This window comes from Pseudorca crassidens, chromosome 13 (assembly GCF_039906515.1).
Source record: "Pseudorca crassidens isolate mPseCra1 chromosome 13, mPseCra1.hap1, whole genome shotgun sequence".
In the NCBI taxonomy this organism is placed as follows: Eukaryota; Metazoa; Chordata; class Mammalia; order Artiodactyla; family Delphinidae; genus Pseudorca; species Pseudorca crassidens.
In genome coordinates this window covers 6265997-6287537 of record NC_090308.1, presented here as the reverse complement: position 1 = coordinate 6287537, position 21541 = coordinate 6265997, and the positions used below count along the sequence as shown (strand labels likewise).

The following is a 21541-nucleotide window of genomic DNA, read 5'->3' as shown; positions in this document are numbered from 1 at the left end:
CCTAATTAACTGTATCTTAGCTTTTGGGGTGAAAGAGCAAATGTATTATGCAACTAAGGACACTAGACTCCCTTCCCCCTCCTATATCTCAATGAATCAATTCATTCATTCATTCATTCATTCCACATACATTAACCAAGTGCATAGGAAGTGCACAGCAGCCCTAACAAAAGCAGAAAAGATAGAGACCAAGGAAACAACAGATAACAGATAAAATTTAAATAAATGAATTCCAGTTTAGACTGAATAGGCTTCATTCTCCGGTGAAAATATGTTTAACCGAATGAATCCCTTCAACCATCTAGAGGCTGTTTATATATTTACACAGTTTGATTCAAGAAAGGATATAAAAATGTATAGCTGAATCATTATGCTGTACAGCTGAAACTAACACAATACTGTTAACCAATTATACTATAATATAAAAATTTAAAAAACATAGAATGGAACATTAAGAAAAAAAATAAAAATTTTAAGCAATAAGTTAAATATTCTTGATTAAACTGAAGAATCTGTGAAAGACACAAATCACCAAAAATGACTCAAGAAGAAATAAAGATAATAACACAGAGAATAGCACAATATCTACTAAAGAAATTAAATAATACCACTAAAGTTAGGAACCATCTTCTTATTTGATATTCATTTAAATCAGTCTCACATTTAGTGAATCTAATTTAATCTTTTAAATTCACATGAAATAGCCTCGCATAGTATTTTTAATGTTTTATCACTAAGAAATTCTTATCTCATGGTACTTACCATTCAGTCACTCAACATCAGCAGTTTTAAAAATATGAAAATAGCATTTAATAATAAAAATCCACTAATATAAAAAAAGAAAGGATATGAAGTAGCCTATAACAATACACCTAAGTGAAGATAATGTGTGGGGATGGGGAGCTGACCCAGGGAAATAAGAGCGGAAAACGTTTGATAAAAGCTGGTGGTGATGTTCCTAAACGAGGTCAAGCAGCCAAGTTTTATATGTTTGCTAGAGGAGGGCACTTGTTTTTCTTCTAAGCTTTCAAACAATCATAGCAAAGGGGGAAATGGTATTAGCTACATAAAACACATAAACCATTTCCTTATTTTATTGCTATTTCTGATTCTGAAATACAGAATAATTCTCGTAAATAAGTGGATGCTTCTTCCGTAGTGTGTTAAACAACCCCTCAATGGGTGTTGGGTAGGTAGTAGGTTTTAAATATTTCTTGAATTAAAGGGGCTAGGGAAGTTAAACAAAAAATGGAGAAAGAAAGAAATAGATAAATAATTAAACAGGGGGTCAAGCTTGTACTAATGTTGATGGTGTGTTGTGAATGGACCACAGAATCCAAACTGGTACACCTGAGAGACAAAATGACAATAACAATAACAATAATAATAATAATAGCAATAATAGAAACATGGGAAGGGGAGGGGAAGGAAATAAGAATCCTGATCAACCACTAGGCGTCAGGCCCTGAACACACTGACTTATGTACATTTTAGTATTTATTCCAGTATTACTTAGCAGCCTCCACTGCCTCTGCCCAGGAGGGAAGCCACAGACACACAGAGTTTTAGACATAGGAGAGATGCTAAAATAATGTAGCCAAGGGCCCTCATTTCAAAGGTGAGAAAAGACTCTCAAAAAAATAAGGGTCTTGTTAAAGGTCACAAATCTAGGGAGAAGTGTTTGGTTATGTTGCTATCAAAAACAGAAAATAAATTCTCACTTTGGCAATGAGTCAGATATGAGTGAGATATTAATCCCAGAATATACATAAACAGAATATCAGTGGTCTGAGTTCTCAGCTTTTCTCCTCTTGTTTTTACCAAACCCCACAAATAACGTATGTAGAAAGAAGGGAATTACGTACAAAATCAGTTATCTTTATACATTTACTCTGCATCCTCCAGTTTCCACCCTGGAGAAGAACAGTGGTCGGCATGTTCCCTGCTGCACGCTTGGTATACTAGCTCTCTGCTTGGTTGTTGAAATATCTTAAACTGTAGTTATTAAACACACATGTTGCTTGGAGTTCAAACATCACGCTTAACATTGATTCCATAGTTAGAATGGAATAAACTTGATGAGAAGTGCTATATTCAGAGATGTCCAATATAAACTTATATAATTGAAATGCTGTTTCACTTGCAGCCGAGGTCGCAGCCTGAGGACACACAGCACCTGCCCTAGTTTCAGTCATGCTCATGAGGCCTGCCTGGAGGGTGGGAGGGGCTGATATAGGAGAAGTCAACTTGCAAAAGACAGTCACCTGGGAAAGACCTCCTTGTAAATGAGGAGGGTGTCCAGGCACCCAAGCATGAGGCAAATACACCACTTGAATTTAAAAGATGGGATGGCCAGTTATTACCCCTCAGTCAGCTGCCACGGCTCATACTGACTTTCTCGCAAGAATCTGTGAGAAGCACCAAAGGACTTTCTTTTTCTTACTAAAACACATATATAAAGCTTATAAGAGTGCATTTTGGGACAAATGTCAAAGGTTGTACCAGGTCTGAATATCCAACTGTTTACTTTGCATCTCTACCCGGATTTCCAAAAGGCAGATAGAACTCAAAATGTCCAAAACCATACTCAGTGATTGTTTAACTCAAACCTATTGATTTCTCAGTGTTTCATATCTTTTTTTTTTTTTTGCGGTACGCGGGCCTCTCACTGTTGTGGCCTCTCCCATTGCGGAGCACAGGCTCCGGACGCGCAGGCTCAGCGGCCATGGCTCACGGGCCCAGCCACTCCACGGCACGTGGGATCTTCCCGGACCGGGGCACGAACCCGTGTCCCCTGCATCGGCAGGTGGACTCTCAACCACTGTGCCACCAGGGAAGCCCTGTGTTTCATGTCTTAATAAATGACATCAACATCAATCTGGTTTCCCAAGCCACCTTTGCTACCTTCATATTTTCTATAACAAAACTACATTTCATTACTCTTTGATTCCCTTCTCTTCTCCACTCTCTACAACCCCTATCTTTCTCAGTTTCTCTTTTTTGCTCTGGGTCACTGCTTGTGATGCTTCTCCTGACCAGAAAGCTCTGCCAATACCTGCATCTCCCAGCAAGATTTTGGCCATTTTCTCAAACCTGGCAGACTCCACCTGGGTAGAGGGTATTATGGCAGGTGCACACTCCCTTTGGGAACCCATGGGCACAGGCAAAATCTCAGCGGCAGTCCTGTGGAGCCACTTCGTATCTGCTAAGATTCTGAATTGCTAGCTAATCAAATCAGTAGTTTGTGGTGCGTTACCTGTGCCAGACAGCTTCTCTTTACTCCTCTAGACCTACTCGCTACACTTCTCCATAACGCCGTCTGCCTAGAGAGGTCACTCCCCTACCCCCCCCCAGAGGTGGTAACAGATCATGGCTCGATGAGATTTTGGATTCTTGATATGTGAGCTGTAAAAGTTCCAGCGTCCTTCTCCCAAGGCAGCTGTGGTGAAGCCCATCTATTGGAGCGTCCCCACTGCTTTGCTACTGGACTGTCCCTGATGTAATTAGCCTCCCAACTTGATTGGGAGCCTTTAAAAGGAGAAGTGCTTTGGACCTCTTTTATTGTACCACATAACAATGTTGTGCTTTTATCACGGTGAATCTAACAATTGTTCCTTAAGATAACTTCAATCATTGTAATTCAAAATATGTTTGTGTCTTAAATTTAATTTGCAATTGAATAATTATTGTATTATTTGAGACACTCAAAGTAAGGTCCTATGTAAACTACTTTTCACTTACTTCTAAAGCCCATTATTATTGGGTCATTTCTGCCAACTTTTACATTATCTGACAAGTTACTACTGGCGCTTTTCTGCTTATTTGAAGAAATGGTTACAAAAGGATTTCTATAAATGCATGAGTACTAGAGTAATGTACATTTGCATTTCATTGAAAATTTTCCACAACACAGTGGCCTCGAATTGACCAGATTTCCTGCCCAGCAATGCTGCACTGAGTTTCGCTTTTGAATGCGGGGGGCATGATGTGTTCTCACATCGAGAATTATATGCACTAGAAGGTGGCTGCTATCTAGATGGGGAAACATAAGGAGATGGAGAAGTAACAAGATTCTAAGGAGAAAGGTGTGGCTTTGAGGGGGTCTTCTGTCAGGGAACCTGATCTACAGCCAAGAGTGACCTGAGACAAAGTTCCTAAGGACACGTAACCCTCACAGGCCCAGGGCTAGCTCAGATCTGACAGCTAACCTTTTGGCCCAGTGTCCTCACTAACCCACACCGGGGATGTCCCTAAACTCACAGATGGCAGCCTATGAAATGTGTTCCTCAGTGAAAGAAGTTCACCTCCTTTCCTGCCTCAGTATGGGATGAGAGAGACTGTAAGCTTCTGTGTCATAAAAGCCAAATTTTCACATGCCACGGTACACATATCTGAAGGAATTCAACATGGTGACAAAACAGTGAACTGTGACGCACCCAGCCTCAGGCCTAGTTGTTGATTTGTCTTTACTGGCTGTGATCAAGGCAGGGCCACCTCATTTCTAGGCCTCCAGCTCATAAACCATGAAACATTTCTGAACTTTGACTCGGTCCAGTGTGACTTCCTCTGAGCCCCGACCACACATCTCATTTCTGAAACAGCTGAGTAACCACAGCTCTCTCTCCTTTTATCCACTCCTCATTCTCCTTAGTTATAGAAAATACACTTAAAATATAAAATCCAAATAGGCCCATCTTACTGACCCAACCGGAATCCGCTAAACCATTCCTGACCAACAGAATTCTATGATAACAGGTATGCTCTATATTTATGTTATAATAAAATAATAAACACATACACTGCCCTTTCCTTCTCTTCATCACTCTTCCAAAATCTCCTTCTTTGAGCTTTCCCACCTCTGACTTTCCCTCCATCCTGATGCTCCAGTGAAGTTAAAGGTGCACACTCCACATGTACTTTAAAATTTCAGAAATGCGCGTATTTAGAGTAATATGTTCAGGTGGAGAAACACTTGTCTGTAGATCTTTGAGAAATGTAAAGCCAACCATTGTGGCATTTATTTCAAAACTCTTGTACATAAGACTGTAATCTAAAACAAACAAACAAACACAAAAAAACTATGCTTTTTCCACCTTGGGCTTCTCTTCTGACAAACCTTAAGAAAGCCTCATCTAATAAGACAAAATTGACATTGTTATGAAATTTACAGAGGGCTCTGTGTTTCTGAACATATAAATCGACATTTTCCTAGATTTGTGATGTTATTTAGCATGTATTTCACCTAAACTAACACCACAGCACATTTTCCAATCTTACAGAGTTTCTTTTTCTCATCGCAATTTCCCAAGTTCAACATAATACATAGCCATTTGAAAGCAAATATTCCGTAAATTTCAACTTGTAACACGTAAATTTGCAGTGTTTTCTTCCAGTTACTGACAGACCAAAATCAAATATAGAAACTAATATTAGTACTTATATTACTTACTCCCATTCCCCTTCAAAATCATAGCTTTCCAAATAAGAGAAACAAAAATTCATTGCTGAAAATAATGTTCCAAATTATAACTAAAATAATTTAAGTCCATATTAAAAGTCATTAATGTTGCCTAAGAAAACACTAGGAAGGACAACATTTCAGGTTAAGAGTGTAAAACTCCAGTGTTCCCTGTGTCCTTCATTATGAGTGATTTGAAGATCTTTTTCTCCCCAGGAAAGACTGGTGAGCAATAGCTTAGTCTAAATGACAGCAGCCCTGTGGTATCAAGGGCCCACATTTCAGCTAATCTGCAGTTCTTATTATCTTGATCCATGAGATGGAATTTAATAGATGGCTGGAATGTCTATAACATGAAATTTAGCGAAGAACACGTCAGCGGCATCTGTGGCCTCAGCAAAGACGGAACCTTCAAAATATAAATCAAAGAAAATATAAGAGCATCTCAGAAGAAAAGAGTGACAGTGATCCTGCACATTTAAAATATTTTAAATGTCTTAGGGAACTCATGGAGCACACAGTGTTAAAAATAATGATGTACCAACTAAAATTTTTTTTTTTAACATCTTTATTGGATTATAATTGCTTTACAATGCTGTGCTAGTTTCCGCTATATAACAAAGTGAATCAGCTATATGTATACATATATCCCCATATCCCCTCCCTCTTGCGCCTCCCACCCACCCTCCCTAACCCACCCCTCGAGGTGGTGACAAAGCACTAAGGTGATCTCCCTGTGCAAAGCAGCAGCTTCCCACTAGCTATCTGTTTTACATTTGGTAGTGTATATATATCAATGCCACTCTCTCACTTCATCCCAGATTACCCTTCCCCATCCCCATGTCCTCAAGTCCATTCTCTACATCTGCATCTTTATTCCTGTCCTGCCCCTAGGTTCTGCAGAAACTTTTTTTTTTTTTAGATTCCATAAATATATGTGAGCATACAGTGTTTGTTTTTCTCTTTCTGACTTACTTCACTCTGTATGACAGACTAGGTCCATCCACCTCACTACAAATAACTCAATTTTGTTTCTTTTTATGGCTGACTAATATTCCACTGTATATATGTGCCACATCTTCTTTATCCATTCATCTGTTGATGGACACTTAGGTGGTTTCCATGTCCTGGCTATTGTAGATAGTGCTGCAACGAATATTGTGGTACATGACTCTTATTGAATTATGGTTTTCTCAGGGTATATGCCCAGTAGTGGGATTGCTGGGTCATATGGTAGTTCTATTTTTAGGTTTTTAAGGAACTTCCATACTGTTCTTCATAGTGGCTGTATCAATTTACATTCCCACCAACAGTGCAGGAGGGTTCCCTTTTCTCCATACCCTCTCCAGCATTTATTGTTTGTAGATTTTTTGATGATGGCCATTCTGACTGGTGTGAGGTGATACCTCATCGTAGTTTTGATTTGCATTTCTCTAATGATTAGTGTTGGCAATCTGTGCATCTTCTTTGGAGAAATGTCTATTTAGGTCTTCTGCCCATTTTTGGATTGGGTTGTTTTTTTTTTGATATTGAGCTACATGCACTGCTTGTATATTTTGGAGATTAATCCTTTGCCAGTTGCTTCGTTTGCAAATATTTTCTCCCATTATGAGGGTTGTTTTTTCGTCTTCTTTATGGTTTCCTTTGCTGTGCAAAAGCTTTTAAGTTTCATTAGGTCCCATTTGTTTGTTTTTATCTCCATTTCTCTAGGAGGTGGGTCACAAAGGATCTTGCTGTGATTTATGTCAAAGAGTGCTCTTCCTATGTTTTCCTCTAAGAGCTTTACAGTGTCTGGCCTTACATTTAGGTCTTTAATCCATTTTGAGTTTATTTTTGTGTATGGTGTTAGGGAGTGTTCTAGTTTCATTCTTTTACATGTAGCTGTCCAGTTTTCCCAGCACCACCTTGAAGAGGCTGTCTTTTCTACACTGTATATTCTTGCCTCCTTTATCAAAGATAAGGTGACCATATGTGTGTGGGTTTACCTCTGGGCTTTCTATCCTGTTCCACTGATCTATATTTCTGTTTTTGTGCCAGTACCCTACTGTCTTGATTACTGTAGCTTTGTAGTATAGTCTGAAGTCTGGGAGCCTGATTCCTCCAGCTCCATTTTTCTTTCTCAAGGCTGCTTTGGCTATTCGGGGTCTTTTTGTCTCCATACAAATTGTGAAATTTTTTGTTCTAGTTCTGTGAAAAATGCCATTGGTAGTTTGATAGGGATTGCCTTGAATCTGTAGATTGCTTTGGGTAGTATAGTCATTTTCACAATGTTGATTCTTCCAATCCAAGAACATGGTATATCTCTCCATTTGTTTGTATCATCTTTAATTTCTTTCATCAGTGTCTTATAGTTTTCTGCATACAGGTTTTTTGTCTCCTTAGGAAGGTTTATTCCTAGGTATTTTGTTCTTTTTGTTGCAATGGTAAATGGGAGTTTTTCCTTAAATTCTCTTTCAGATTTCTCATCATTAGTGTACAGGAATGCAAGAGATTTCTGTGTATTAATTTTGTATCCTGCTACTTTACCAAATTCATTGATTAGCTCTAGTAGTTTTCTGGTAGCATCTTTAGGATTCTGTATGTGTAGTATCATGGCATCTGCAAACAGTGACAGTTTTACTTCTTCTTTTCCGATTTGGATTCCTTTCATTTCGTTTTTCGTCTCTGATTGCTATGGCTAAAACTTCCAAAACTATGTTGAATAATAGTGGTGAGAGTGGGCAACCTTGTCTTGTTCCTGATCTTAGGTGAAATGGTTTTAGTTGTTCACCATTGAGAACGATGTTTTACCAACTAAAAGTTTTTAACTCTCTGGTAAGAGAGGAGGTGATGTAGCAGAATGAGAAAATCCTCAGATTGTTTCCATACCATATGGGTTCAAGCTAGAGCCCCATCTCATACTATCTCTTTGGTAATTCTCTTTTTTTCTGATGCTTGTAGGGTTTTCTCAGCTGTAAACTGATAGTGATATCTACTTTTCCCAATTAACATGGTTGTCTTATAAATCAACATGATGCACATGGAAATACTTTTTAAACTGTTAAAGGCTCTACAGATTCAGCTTCTGTAATAGAGCAGTACATCAGAGGTTTCAACTGGAGCACCAGATACAATAGAGGTGGTAAACCAAGAGAGGTGCTGATTCCATACACAGATTTATGAATCTAAAAGCTATAGATAGAATTTTAAAAATAAACTTTATTATTCTGGAGAAATTTTAGGCTCACTGCAAAACTGAGTGGAAAGTACAAAGTTTCCATACACCTCTGACCAACAAATGATACAGTTTTCAAAATTTGTCACCTACATTGCATATGTAAAGAGTGGTATGTTGGAGACTGAGTGGAGATCATTTGGATCTCCACTAGTCTGGAGTAGTTTGGAGCCAGTAGTTTTGAGTCACTTGTTAGTATGAGTAAACTAAGGGTTCTCCTAACTAGTTTCACGAACTGTATTTCTATCTAGTGTCAAAATGACCCAGAATTTTCTTTAAATCTTCAGTTGTGCTTTGGGAATTTCATATTAATTTAGAAAGCCATCCTAATAAACATCCACTGCCCTACTGCCTAGGAAATCACCTACAGTTAATCAGATACAGCCATCGTTTAAAGCTGGCATTCTCATCTCATGGACAGATGAGCTTTTTCCTTCATAATCTGTTAAAAGTAAGTAAAAAAACGTGTTTTTTTCTCTTTCTTACTTAATAGGATACCCTATTTAAAGTGGTTTGTGTAGAAGGTCAGTGTAAACAAATGTGATATAATCTGTAAATTGTGTAATGTTGCCATAAAGTTAAGATTTAAGCTTTGTATAAACAGACATAGTAAAGATGGTATATGTGTGTGACCACAAAAATGAATGGAGTGTGACCAAAAAAATAAAGGACTCTGTTAATTGGGTACCCTTTACTCTACTCCATTTCTAGACTCAGTGCCTCAAGGCAGGGACTATGGCTTTTCCACCTTTGTGCTTTAGCATAGTGCCTGATGCATAGGAGATGTTTATACCTGTGTGGTGCAATAATGAATAACTGAACAAATGGCATCATAGTCACTGTTTTCCTTAACCTATCTGTAATCTTAGAGTAGGAATGAACTTTGCAGTCATCCAATCTAAATTCCCTCCTGATAAAAAAACTTGCTCTTATAATATATACTTGGTGTTTGGTCATCCGTCTTCTGCTAGACGACCTTTAGTAATGGAGGAACAATTGCTTTTCCAGTTAGCTAGCTCTCTTCATTGTATGGCACTCTAATTGAAGAGAGTTATTTGACCTAAAATCTGTCTTCACCCATAAACTGTAGCTCTGCTCTCTGAAAATAAAACAAAATCCTGGGAGTCTTCCATCTGTCAGCCCTTCATATGTTTAAAGCAGTTAAAATGATTCACTTCCTAGGTCTTCCTTTCTCTACTAAATTCATGGCTTTCAAATGTAAGAAAGGCAGAAAGTATCTCCTTCCCTCAATGAAATTCACTTTTCTATGAACAGCTTCAGAGTCACAAGTGGTAGAGCAAGAGTATGAAAGAAAAATCATTATTAGAATCGGGATGTACTGGGAAGCAAGACCAGCAACTTCTGTTTGAACTTGGATAGGACTTGTGTGGACAGGCTAAGACTGATTGAAAATATTCTCAAGAAGAAGCCTGAACTGTAGAAAGGTAAAAGGGGCAATGCAGATAGGTACTTCTTCATGGAACAGTGATGGTGTTAAGCTTGGAGAGTCAAGAGGTGTGGTTAGAAATGACAATTCAGAGAGAGCAAGTGTGGTAGCCACCGGTCAGGAGCTGAGAACAAAGGATTGTTCATGATGGGGCTGGCTGAGCTCTTGAGCCTTGATGCCCAGTGGTATTTCTCATAAAGCAGCTCCAGGCAGTTCCAGTACAAGCAGCGTTATAACGGGGCTCAGAGAGGCAAGTGGCCCTTGCAGGACTCATGCCGAGGACTCTAACTTCGTTAGTATTATGCCTCCAACAAGCCAGTAGAGCCAACTAGTCACTGAAAAACTGTCATAATCCACGAGAGCCTCCTCTGTAATTTCATGATTTCCTATTTTCCAGGTGTACCGATGCTCTTCTGTTTTCTCCTCACTGAAGGAAAACACCTGTGTGTCGCTGTCCCTTTCCCAAATCTCCATTCCCACTTTAGGAAATGTAGTCTAATAAATTTGGTTCTTTTCGGGAAAAGGCTGCAGAGTAAGGCTCTACTCTCTCTCCATAGTAGTAAGAAAACAAATGTAACTTAATATGGATGTTTCAGTTAGAATGTAACTCTGGTTCCCCAGATTTAATTCTCAGTTTGGTTCCTTTCTCACTGTGGACCCAGGTGAAGTCAATTGACCTCTCCATTTCTCATATGGTTTCAATGATACGTTTATGCAGGTAGCTTGGTATTCCCAGATGGAAAATGGCATGCCTGCGTAAGTACCAATGCTTCTGTAAAATAACTGAAAAAACATAGCACAGTCCTGATCTGCACTATCTTGCCTAATTCTGTAGGTCTCTCAATGCGACTCTTCTGCCCCTCACATTTTATTAGCGCTAGATAATATGCTCATTCTTTATAAAGCACTGACAAAGGATCTACTATAGAGTACAACAGAGCTACTAAATTCTGTTTATCTTTCCCCAATGAGGTTTTTAGGCCATTTTCTTCTTAAGCAAAGAACAAATAAATTAACCCACTGCCCTGAAGATCTTTCTTTTTTCTTTCCACAATTCTTGATAACGCTTCTAAGTGGTCAAATGGATAATATATCAATTTCATTCTGTAGAAAACCATGGAGATACATTTATGTGTAGAAACAACCACTGAAACAACAGTGGCATTTCACACACAAAAACAAGTTCAAGGCTGGCCAAATCCCTTGCGTAGCCACAGTGATACAAATACAGTATATAACAGTAAAATTTAGACTTAGTAAAGAAACTGATGAGTCCATGAAAGTGATCTAAAATAATTATGCATTTACAAATACGGCAGCCATTAGTCATTTGCCCATCCAATATCCATCTCATCTTCTCTCCTTATTTGCAGAAGTATGATTTTGATTGGAGAAGCAATGGACTGAAACCCTCAGATAAACTGGCCTAAGCCAATTATGGCTATGCTGTTTGACTTTGGGAAACACTTGCTTTTCAAGCTTCCTTTGTAATTATTAGTGGGTCTATGACCAAGTTATAAACAATGTGATGTAAGGGGAAGACTGAAAAGAGGCTTCTAAAAATTATCAATATTATTACTTCCTTTTACAAATAAACGAGACAAGCATGGCTGTTTCCCGTTGTCCTGCCCTGCCCGGCCTGCAGACTCAATACCACGATACCTGGTTCTATGACATGAAGGATGGTGGATAGTAAAGGTACAAACAACCCAGTCAATGCTTAAAACAACACTTAAGTCCTTATGAAGTAAGCCGCTGGTGAAAGAGTGTTCTATCACTGCCGGTGAACAGAACTGTTAACCAATAAACAAAGCAACCCTGTTTTAAAACATGATACATTTAACTACAACTTAAAATGAAATAATAGAGTATATAATAAACTTTCTTTAAAAATCTTATCTTTTCCTTTATGTTTTATAAATGTATTTAGGCTGTGATTTTTGTCAAATGTCCTTTGTAGTCCCAATAGATACTTCTCTTGTAATTGTTTTAACGCTATCATTCTGAACAATGAATAAAATTCTGTGTAGCAGAACCAAATTCCAATTAAACAGATTAATGACCACATGTCAGTATTGACTGACAGACTTTGGAAAACTTTATCGTATTTTCCATATGAAGTAAATAACAATATGTACCTCATTGCCATAACCATACATATATATGAAACTAGAACACTATTCAAACAACATAACAATTAAATGGGATATTTAGGTAAACTGCTTTAGATCTTGGTTTCTGGTAAACATTCAATAATAGCTATTAATAATACTCATTCCTCATGATATATATAAATATATATATTTCTATACACACACATACATATACACACAATAAACCAAAGTATTTGGTTTTATTGGTTTATTCCTTTGGGAATAAGGAAATAAAGAATTCAACACACTTTTTAAAATATATATGCATACATTCAGAATGGCATGATTTAAATTTCCTGCCCACGGTTTTGAGATTTTCACACTAGCATCATAGGTCAGGAGTAAGGCTGGGTATCAAAGGACAAACGGTGAGACACTACAGCACGACCAGGGTACATGCCTGGTAAGGGCCCATCTTTCCAGGGACTTCTGATGTTACTGGGTGTTCTAAAAATATGCACTGGGGATATGCATCTGCAAGATTATTTTCTTTTGCCTCTTTCTTAACGATTTGTAAAGTAAAATCATTATTTTAAAAAAGTCAGCTACTAATATAGTATAGAGAGTCACCAAAAAAAGAAGCAGTGAAAGAAAGGCTTCCTCCACTGGAGTCCAACTGAAAATTATTAGCCTGATTGAAATGTCAATGCATTACCAACACTGACCAACATTTATGCAGGATTCAATTTACTGAAATCACTCCAACTAATAACATATGACCAAAGAAAATTTTAGTTCTGAAATATTAAGCATATGATAAAGGTTCTCAATGTAGGAATTTCTACAGTTGAAATAACATAACACAGTGAATAGTGAACATAACATAGTGACTAGCTGTTGGCTACAGCTGCGTGCAGCTCAGCTGGATAGCATTTTACTTATTTCATACACAGTTTTATATGTATATATAGCGTTTTATCTATTTCAATAGGCAACTTTATATTTTTTCACTTTTTGTTTGTAAACTCTTTATTAAATGTTTATATCATTGTAATATAGCAAAAATGAACTGTTTTCCAATCCACAAGAACATATTTATTGTTTTTGTTTGTTTTTCTAATGAGAAGTTCCCTTGGTTTACTAATAACTGTCTATAGTTCTTCAGAAACAAACACTTCCATCTATGATTGTGACTCCAATGACTGCTGGCTGATTACTCTCACTCAAGGATGTTGGCATTACGCCTCAGAGGCCCCCAGTTACTTCTAGAACCCCCAGGTGAGTGTTCCCCACACGTGACCACTACCGAGTTTGCCAGCTCCGGCTGTTCTGTTTGACATTCTTGCTGTTCATCTCTTCCTCCAGCTGCTACTTTGCCTACGCAGCTTGACCAAGAGCCAACTGAGGGGCCTCCCTGGGGTCAGCACCAATAATCATTACACAGATGTCCCGGCAAAGAGGGAGGGGCACAACCAGGGAGGGGATGCCAATTTGAATCTCAGATTTAAAAAAATAATATAGTTATGTTCCATGCAATGTTTGGGACATACTTATACATGAACAAAATATTCATTGTCTATCTGAAATCAAATTTAGGTGAACACCCTGTATATTTGTGTGCTAATCTGGCAGTCCTACCCAGCATCTTCCTGGTGTCAGAATGATGCTGGGCTCCGTTCTCGTCCCCAAGCCTGCCTGGCTCTGCTTTTGTCCTGATTCTCACACAGACTATGATGAAAAACCTCTTTTGTCCACTCTTTGCTCTCACTCTCCCCTGAACCATGGGGCTCAAGCCAAGCCCAAGGAGCCATTCTGTCCATTCTCCTTTTCTCTCATCTACAGTTTTATTACATATGTGACTTTATTATGTACGTAAGAGTAGGTTTTTGATATTAAGGGAAGTAAGTAGACTCCTGGTCAACAATTAATCTCTAACAAATATTAAGTTTAGGAACAGTTATACATTTAGAGTATATTTCTTAATAAATTTCCTCACATAAATTGTTCCTAATCTATAAACCAATTTTAAATAAAGTCCATCATGTCAGGCATTTGTACAACTTACTCTATTTATTTCACCATTTATCATCAGAAACCTTTTAGCTTTAATGCTATTCCACAGCAGAGTATCTTATTAGAGTGGCAAAGATAAAGTTGTTTTTGAGATAAAGTAATTACAGTGATTGTAGGGGAAAAAAAATCATCCACAGTTCGTGGCTGCGGTAATCTCCTGGCTTCTGATTCATTTTAAGACTAATAAACTGCGTGCAAACAAAAAGATGTTAATAGTGGGTAACTCAGGTTACCTAGAGTTTGTGCTGGAGGTATTAACAATTTGTAACTTAATCAGAACTGAAGTGCCCTAGGGGTGTAAGTTTACATTGTGAGTTCAGCAGTTGCTTCAAAGTGTTTCTGGGAGAAAATCAAAAGTTTTCTTCACTTGAAGAAATGACAGTAAGAGCTAATGGTTTCTAGATGTTTATTATGTGCGAGGCACTGTTCTAAATACTTTAATGAGTTAAGTCATTTAACCCTCACAGCTTTAATGAAATTTTTACTTCCAATTGATGACAAGGAAACTGAGACATAAAGAAGTTAAGCAACTTGCCCCAAGTCACACAGCCAGTAAGTGACAGAACCAGAATTCAAATGCAGAACATCTGATGGACAAAAGGACCACAGAGGCCATTCTCTCCAGGTCTTTGTTCTCAGGCAATTCAGAGCCCCATACAGTATTCCAAGGCAGAACACTATGTTCTGTGTGTTCTCTCATCTCACTTCTACATCCTTTCTATCTTGTAATTATTTTTAGAGTCAATAAATCATTTTACTCATAAACATCCTTATCATATTTTAAGCCTGTTTCCTTTTAGAAAAAGTAGTTTCTTCCTATCACAGAAGCTTTGTTTTCCACAGGAGGTACAACCCATCTAGACTGTGGGCAACGGCTGGAGCATGATGGGAGAAGGGACAGGACATGTCATCCCAGCGTAGGAGAGAACACCGCTGGGACTCAGTGAGCAGAAGCCTCCAGGGCTCAGGAGGAGGAACCCTCTTAAGGTGATTCCCTGGGACAGAATCCTCATCATCAACATCACATCTACCTAAATTTCACCAGCCCAGGCAAATTTTTTAACAGGTCACACAGTCTCTGGTAGTCTTGTGTTTATATACGTTGGTGCTGGGAAATCTTTGAGAGCTTGAGCTAAGACCTTTCTTCCTCACCAGAAGGCTCGCTCTTCACCCCACACACTTATAATTTAACAACAGGACAGACAGAAGAAGGAACCATGCCTATTGACATTCTAACCTTGAATTTGGCAGGATTCCAGGAGAAAGGGAGAGGGGAACGAATCTTTAAGTCTCTCAGTGCTGTTTCTTTTTCCAATATGAATTCCTTCTTTAATGTCTAGTTATTCTAAAAACAGTGTATAGTCTACGCATCTTGGAAAACCTTATTTTTTCTGCCCACTTTTCTGAATTAAAAAAAAAAAAGGTTCTGAGCATATGATTTACACATCATTTGATTTTCCACACTAATGAGGGAAACAGTGATGACATAGGTTATTTAAAATCATTCATTTTATTATTCAAGAAGACAATCAGAAATGTATATGCATGGATAAAGCCACCTCCCTCTGTGGTCAACCCCGTGTCGTTTCTGTGTGGACCTACGTGGACCATCTTTGAATAGGCAATTGAAAACTGGCTGCCTGCCATGTTTTTCCAATCAGTTGTTGTTCAATGTTTTCCAGTGAGTGTTCATTTTTCTAAAGGCTATTTCAGTTAGTGGAAACCCTGGTCAAGGTCACCATGAATTAGAGAAGATCATTTGACTTGGAGACAGAAGAAAACCTGGTGTTTTCTGTAAGCTAATTCTCAACTTACTCTCAAGGTCAGGCCAAAACTTCAGACCTCAGTTTCCCCATCCTTAACACTGTGACAGAAATGGCTGTCCTTCTTTCTTGCCAATTTATTACGAGTTTCACATTAAATATGAAACATTTCAACAATTCAACCTAAGAGCATTACGTATGAGAGGCGGCTCATTCTCTCACATGTAAAACTTAAATAGTGTTGAGGAAATGTTGGAATTATGGATAAATACCCAACAACAGCAAAAAATAATTAGGAGGCTACTATTAAGACTCATGAAGGGCATGGGGCTTATTGCAGACAGATTTCTTCTAACCAGAAAAAATAAAATTATGATTTAAAAAAATAAACCAGGTGGGTAAGTAGGTTCCAATTTTCCTCACTGTGTATTAAAAAGCTCCTTGCAGAAGCTCAGGTAAACCACAATCTCTTCCCTATAACTAGTCAGCTACGCATGATCCTATTTCTTTCTTCTTCTTTTTCCTGACCAGAGGAAATTGTGTACGTTGTAGATCTTTATAAATTTTGGGCAAATGAAACCTATCAGTTTTCTATTCTCTGCTTAGAAACCCTTCCTCTTAGCAAAGTCCCACACCTGCTCCATCATTTCTAAGACTAAACTTGCAGACCAACTGCCAGTGTGATTAGTCAGCTGCTCAAGAGATATTGTTTGAAGGTATTACTGAGTGTGTATCTTTTGATATTAATAAAAAACCGAAATGCCTGGTCTATTTATTTGTTAGGTACCAGTTATGCTACATCTAGTAACTGTACTGAAACTCTGGATTAAATAAATAATCTTCAAATCATCTTTGATTCTATTTTCTTAATCCTTAAGGGTATTTTTTCTAAGAGCATTTTTGAATGATATTTTAAATACAAGGAAAGTAGTTGAATAATAGAACATTTATTAGCAGATTTGTATAGCAAGCAATCTATCCTAAAAAAGGGCCAGGGCTTTGGAGAAATACAGAAAAGACTTTTCACTTCTGGCACCAACATTTGTTAACTATGTAACTTTGAACTCATTACTTAACTTTGTGGAGTCTCTTTATTAAAAGCATTGGATAATGATATCTACTTTTCAGGTCTGTGGTGAGAATTAGAGAAAAATACAAGTACCAGAATATAAATGTAAGGAAGGAAGTCAGTAAATTGTGGCAAAACAATCATACTTACTATGATTCATATGAATATAAAATGCCAAATAGAATTTCTAAAGTTTGTGGATCTATTGAATCAATGTGTGAAAGTTCAAACGCAGATGCCATCCACTACAGGCAACACACCACGTGAGGTGTTGGAAATAAGACAGGGACCCAAACTGACAAGTTATCTGATCTTATGAGGCTTACAGACTCTTGGAATATAAACAGATAGACAATTGCACGGAATGTAGGACAGAAGTTTAATGATAACTGAATTACATTTTTGAGTAATTCCGCCATTTCCCCAGGCTTGAGTCAGAGATCCACGCTTTCCCCTTGACTCGGTACATCCTTCAGGTTCTTTCACAATGCTCCCTCACATCCAGTAAGGGTGATTGATGAATTAATAGGTGATTTAATTAACCTCTTTGCCTTTGATCTATCACCAGCCTCAATCCCAGTGACAAACTGTTACAGCACCAAGAAATAGTCTTAAAACATCATTTTATACATGGTCTTTGTTTGTGACGCTTTGCCTTTGCTCCTGTTGCCTACGGAATAAAATCTAAATGCTCTAGCCGTCACTGGGGCCCGATGTGCTCACGGGGGTGCTGCTCTACACTTCAACCCCTAATCACCTGTAAAAGTCTTTAACCTTCTGTGCCTCCTGGGCTGTGCTCTCAGCACTGAGCTGACCAGAATGCCCTCTGCTCCCCTACACACATTGGCATCCACATCACATTTAGCCAAATCCTACACAACTATCACGCTAAAGCCATGAACTACTGTGCCTATGTTTTATATCAGGGGCCAGCTGGCAAATCTTTTCTCTAAAGGGCCAGAGAGTAAACATGTCCGGTGTTGTAGGCCATCCAGTCAATCTAGGGCACAAGAAAGGTACAGACAACGCGCACAGATGTGGGCGGGGCTGTGTTCTGACAGAACTTTATCACAACACTGGAATTTAAATTTCATGTCCTGTTCACGCATCACACAATACTACTCTTCTGACGTTTCCCAACCACTTAAAGATATAAAAACCATTCTCAGGTTGTGGACTGCACAAAACAAGAAGAGGCGGCAACACATTGTCTTTCCAACCCTGTTTTATATGCATACTGGTCTTGATCCACAACTTTCCTTTTCATTTTTTTTTATTGAGGGTCACTTACCTCAAGTGCACCATCCTTAAATGAAGAGTCCAAAAAATTTTGACATATGCATACAACCATGTTCCTATCACACAGATCGAGATATGAAACATTTCCAGGATCTTAGAAGGATCCTCCTTGGCTGCTTCTAGAAGACACCCCCAACCTCTTTTTGATATAAAATCAGCCTCTATATTCCCTTTCAATAGGCCTGGATTAAAGAAATGGGGGCAATGGCTCTGTAGTACCTAAAATTTACAGAGCAGTATATTTTTAAATGAAACTTCAAATACCATTAACCATTACAACCACATAGAAGTCCATTTTTCAGTAATGGGTGATATCTGATCAGAAACCCCAAAAGGCAACTCTGGAAATACACATTCATTTTTCAGGGCAGCCGGCTCACGCCACATCTCCTTACCTGGGCCAAGGTGAGCGTCGCTTGTTGGCAGGTGCTGCACCGTACCCTGAGCTTTCCTGGCTGCACTCCTTGACAGGGGCCTTTGCAGTAGACAAAAAAGCTGTTGTAGGTTGGTCTACCTGCTGGGAAAAAAAGAAAGCAGAGGAAGTAGCCAATCAATGCTGAATCCAAATTTAGACAAATTTTAAAACTAACTCCTCAGGAACATTTTGAAACATTACTGGGATAAATATTATAATGAAGATACAACAATTTAATTTATTAGGTTGGCCAAAAGTGCCTTAGGTTTTTAAGTAAAAATAAAAGACACATTTTTCATTTTCACCAAGAACTTTATTGAACAATGTATTCACCCTTTTGTTCCACTACCTTCTGCCATTTTGCAGGCAACTTCATAATTCGAACTTCCCAAAATTTTTTATCTTTCTGAGCAAAGAACTGCTCCAGGTACCTTTTATAGTCTTCCAGGGAATTGAAATTTTTTCTATTAAGAGAATTTTGTAAAGACCTAAATAAATGGAAATCCGAAGGTGCAATGTCTGGTGAAAACGGCAGATGAATCAGAACTTCGCAGCCAGGCTGTAACAGTCTTTGCCTGGTCATCAAAGAAACACGCGGTCTTGCGTTATCCTGATGGAAGATTATGTGTTTTCTGTTGAATAATTCTGGATGCTTTTTGTCGAGTGCTGCTTTCAGTTGGTGTAACTGGGAGCAGTACTTGTTGGAATCAATCGTTTGGGTTCCGGAAGAAGCTCATAATAGAGGACTCCCTTCCAGTCCCACTATATACACATCACCTTCTTTGGATGAAGACCAGCCTTTGGCGTGGTTGGTGGTGGTTCTATTCACTTGCCCCACAATCTCTTCCATTCCGTATTATTGTACAGTATCCACTTTTCATCGCCCGTCACAATTTGTTTGAAAAACGGAACATTTTCATTACGTTTAAGTAGAGAATCGCATGCGGAAATATGGTCAAGAAGGTTCTTTTTGCTTAACTTATGTGGAACCCAAACATCAAAGCAATTAACATAACCAAGCTGGTGCAAATGATTTTCAATGCTTGATTTGGATATTTTGAGTCTGTCGGCTATCTCCCACGTGGTATAACGTTGACTGTTCTCAATTAATGTCTCAATTTGATTGTTATCAACTTCAACTGATCTAACCGACCGTGGAACATCGTCCAGCAAGAAATCTCCAGCACGAAACTTCGCAAACCACTTTTGACACGTTCGATCAGTCACAGCGCCTTCTCCATACACTGCACAAATCTTTTTGCGTTTCAGTTGCGTTTTTACCTTTCTTGAAATAAAAAAGCATAATATGACAAAAATGTTGCTTTTTTCTTCCATCTTCAGTACTAAAATGGCTACACAACACTTTGCCAATTTTGATAAATCTTTTTTTAAATGCACGCTGATTTGACAGCTGTCACATACAGTCTAACAATTCGAATTAAGTTAAAGACAACTAAGTGCTACTAGAGCCATCTTACGGAAAAAAAACGAACAAACCTTTTGGCCAACCCCAATAGAAAATCTAGTTTTATGCTCAAAAGAGGGACAATATTTTCTTCTTCTTGCCAACAGCCCTGTGACTTATTCAGCAAAGTAGCAGCCTGCTGCCGGAAGAGCTGGCCAAGGGTATTTGCAACACAGGGAAATTAAACGCACACTTTGCTGTTGAAGTTTTTAAAAGGACAAGAATCTAAGACCATTGGAAATTTAGGGGCCACTGCTCCTGAATTTTATTTCATGTGTCTGTACCCAGTTTTGAAGGCTCCAGATTTTTTCTCTTAAAATCTTATCTACAGGGACAAACTACCCCTTTTCTCATGATATGAATGATAATATCACAGTTTGCTGAGTTTCCAATGAGACTTTCCAACACAGGGTCACAAGTAAAGTAAGACAGAAGCCCTGAGGGGCTTAGCACACTCAGCGATTGTGTGCAGAAATGGGTTCTTTGCATTTCATAAGTGTCCTCTACCTAGACAAATGCCATTCAAATAATACATTTTCAAGAGCAAAAGCTGCACAAAAAAATAGATAGTTAAACATCTCTGATCATTTCTCTCAAATGTCACCATACAGGAAAATACTATTCCTGTCACCATACAGGAAAAAATTAGGGGAATATTTTTGAACTGTTCCACACTTCTACATCTACAAAGAACTAACTTTATTCAGACACACTTACCAGTGAAATAACTAACTTCCAAATTTCTAAAATTACCAAATAGTTCTTTTAATCCTTACTTTACTTCTTAATGGGTGGGACTAACATGAAAGGTCACGGCATAAAGATTTGTTTAAAATTTTACTAGTATCATCAAGAACATTTAGAAATAATGAATAGTAAATACGTTTGATCATTATGAGCAAAAACTTTCAGACTTTCAAATGCATATGGTTTATTGAAAACAATTAGTACAAAAATAATGAGAAAACAAAAAAGATCCTCAAGTCTTATGTGGCTCCATTTGCTTTACTAATTTACAAAAAGTGCCTCTGTAGACATATTTAAGTGTCATTTGTTTAGCCATCTTTACTAATACTATAGGTGACAATACTTTGTAAAATGTAAAGCACAATAAAGATGTCAAGTTTTATAATTTTATTATTTATTGGTAATATATTTGTAATTATTAATTTCCAGAGATTAATATTTAGTTTCAGTGTGAAAAGGAAGATGAATTATAAATATATATTTGTATTGATATGAAAC

At 38.0% G+C, this 21541-nt stretch overlaps 1 protein-coding gene across 17 annotated transcripts in view; it reads right to left on the bottom strand.

Annotated features, from left to right (window-relative positions):
- The window catches only part of LOC137204361 (E3 ubiquitin-protein ligase parkin), a 1432750-nt gene that overhangs the window by 905835 nt on the left and 505374 nt on the right, over nt 1-21541 (bottom strand). For 16 of the 17 annotated variants that reach the window (XR_010933571.1, XR_010933572.1, XR_010933575.1 and 13 more), the window contains one exon: nt 18812-18933. Coding sequence is in view for 12 of the 17 variants with exons in the window: in XM_067701593.1 (XP_067557694.1) it covers nt 18812-18933 (122 nt within the window). In the remaining 5 variants the exon portion in view is untranslated. The remainder of the gene's footprint in view (nt 1-18811; nt 18934-21541) is intronic. The other variant, XM_067701594.1, reaches the window with a different exon arrangement.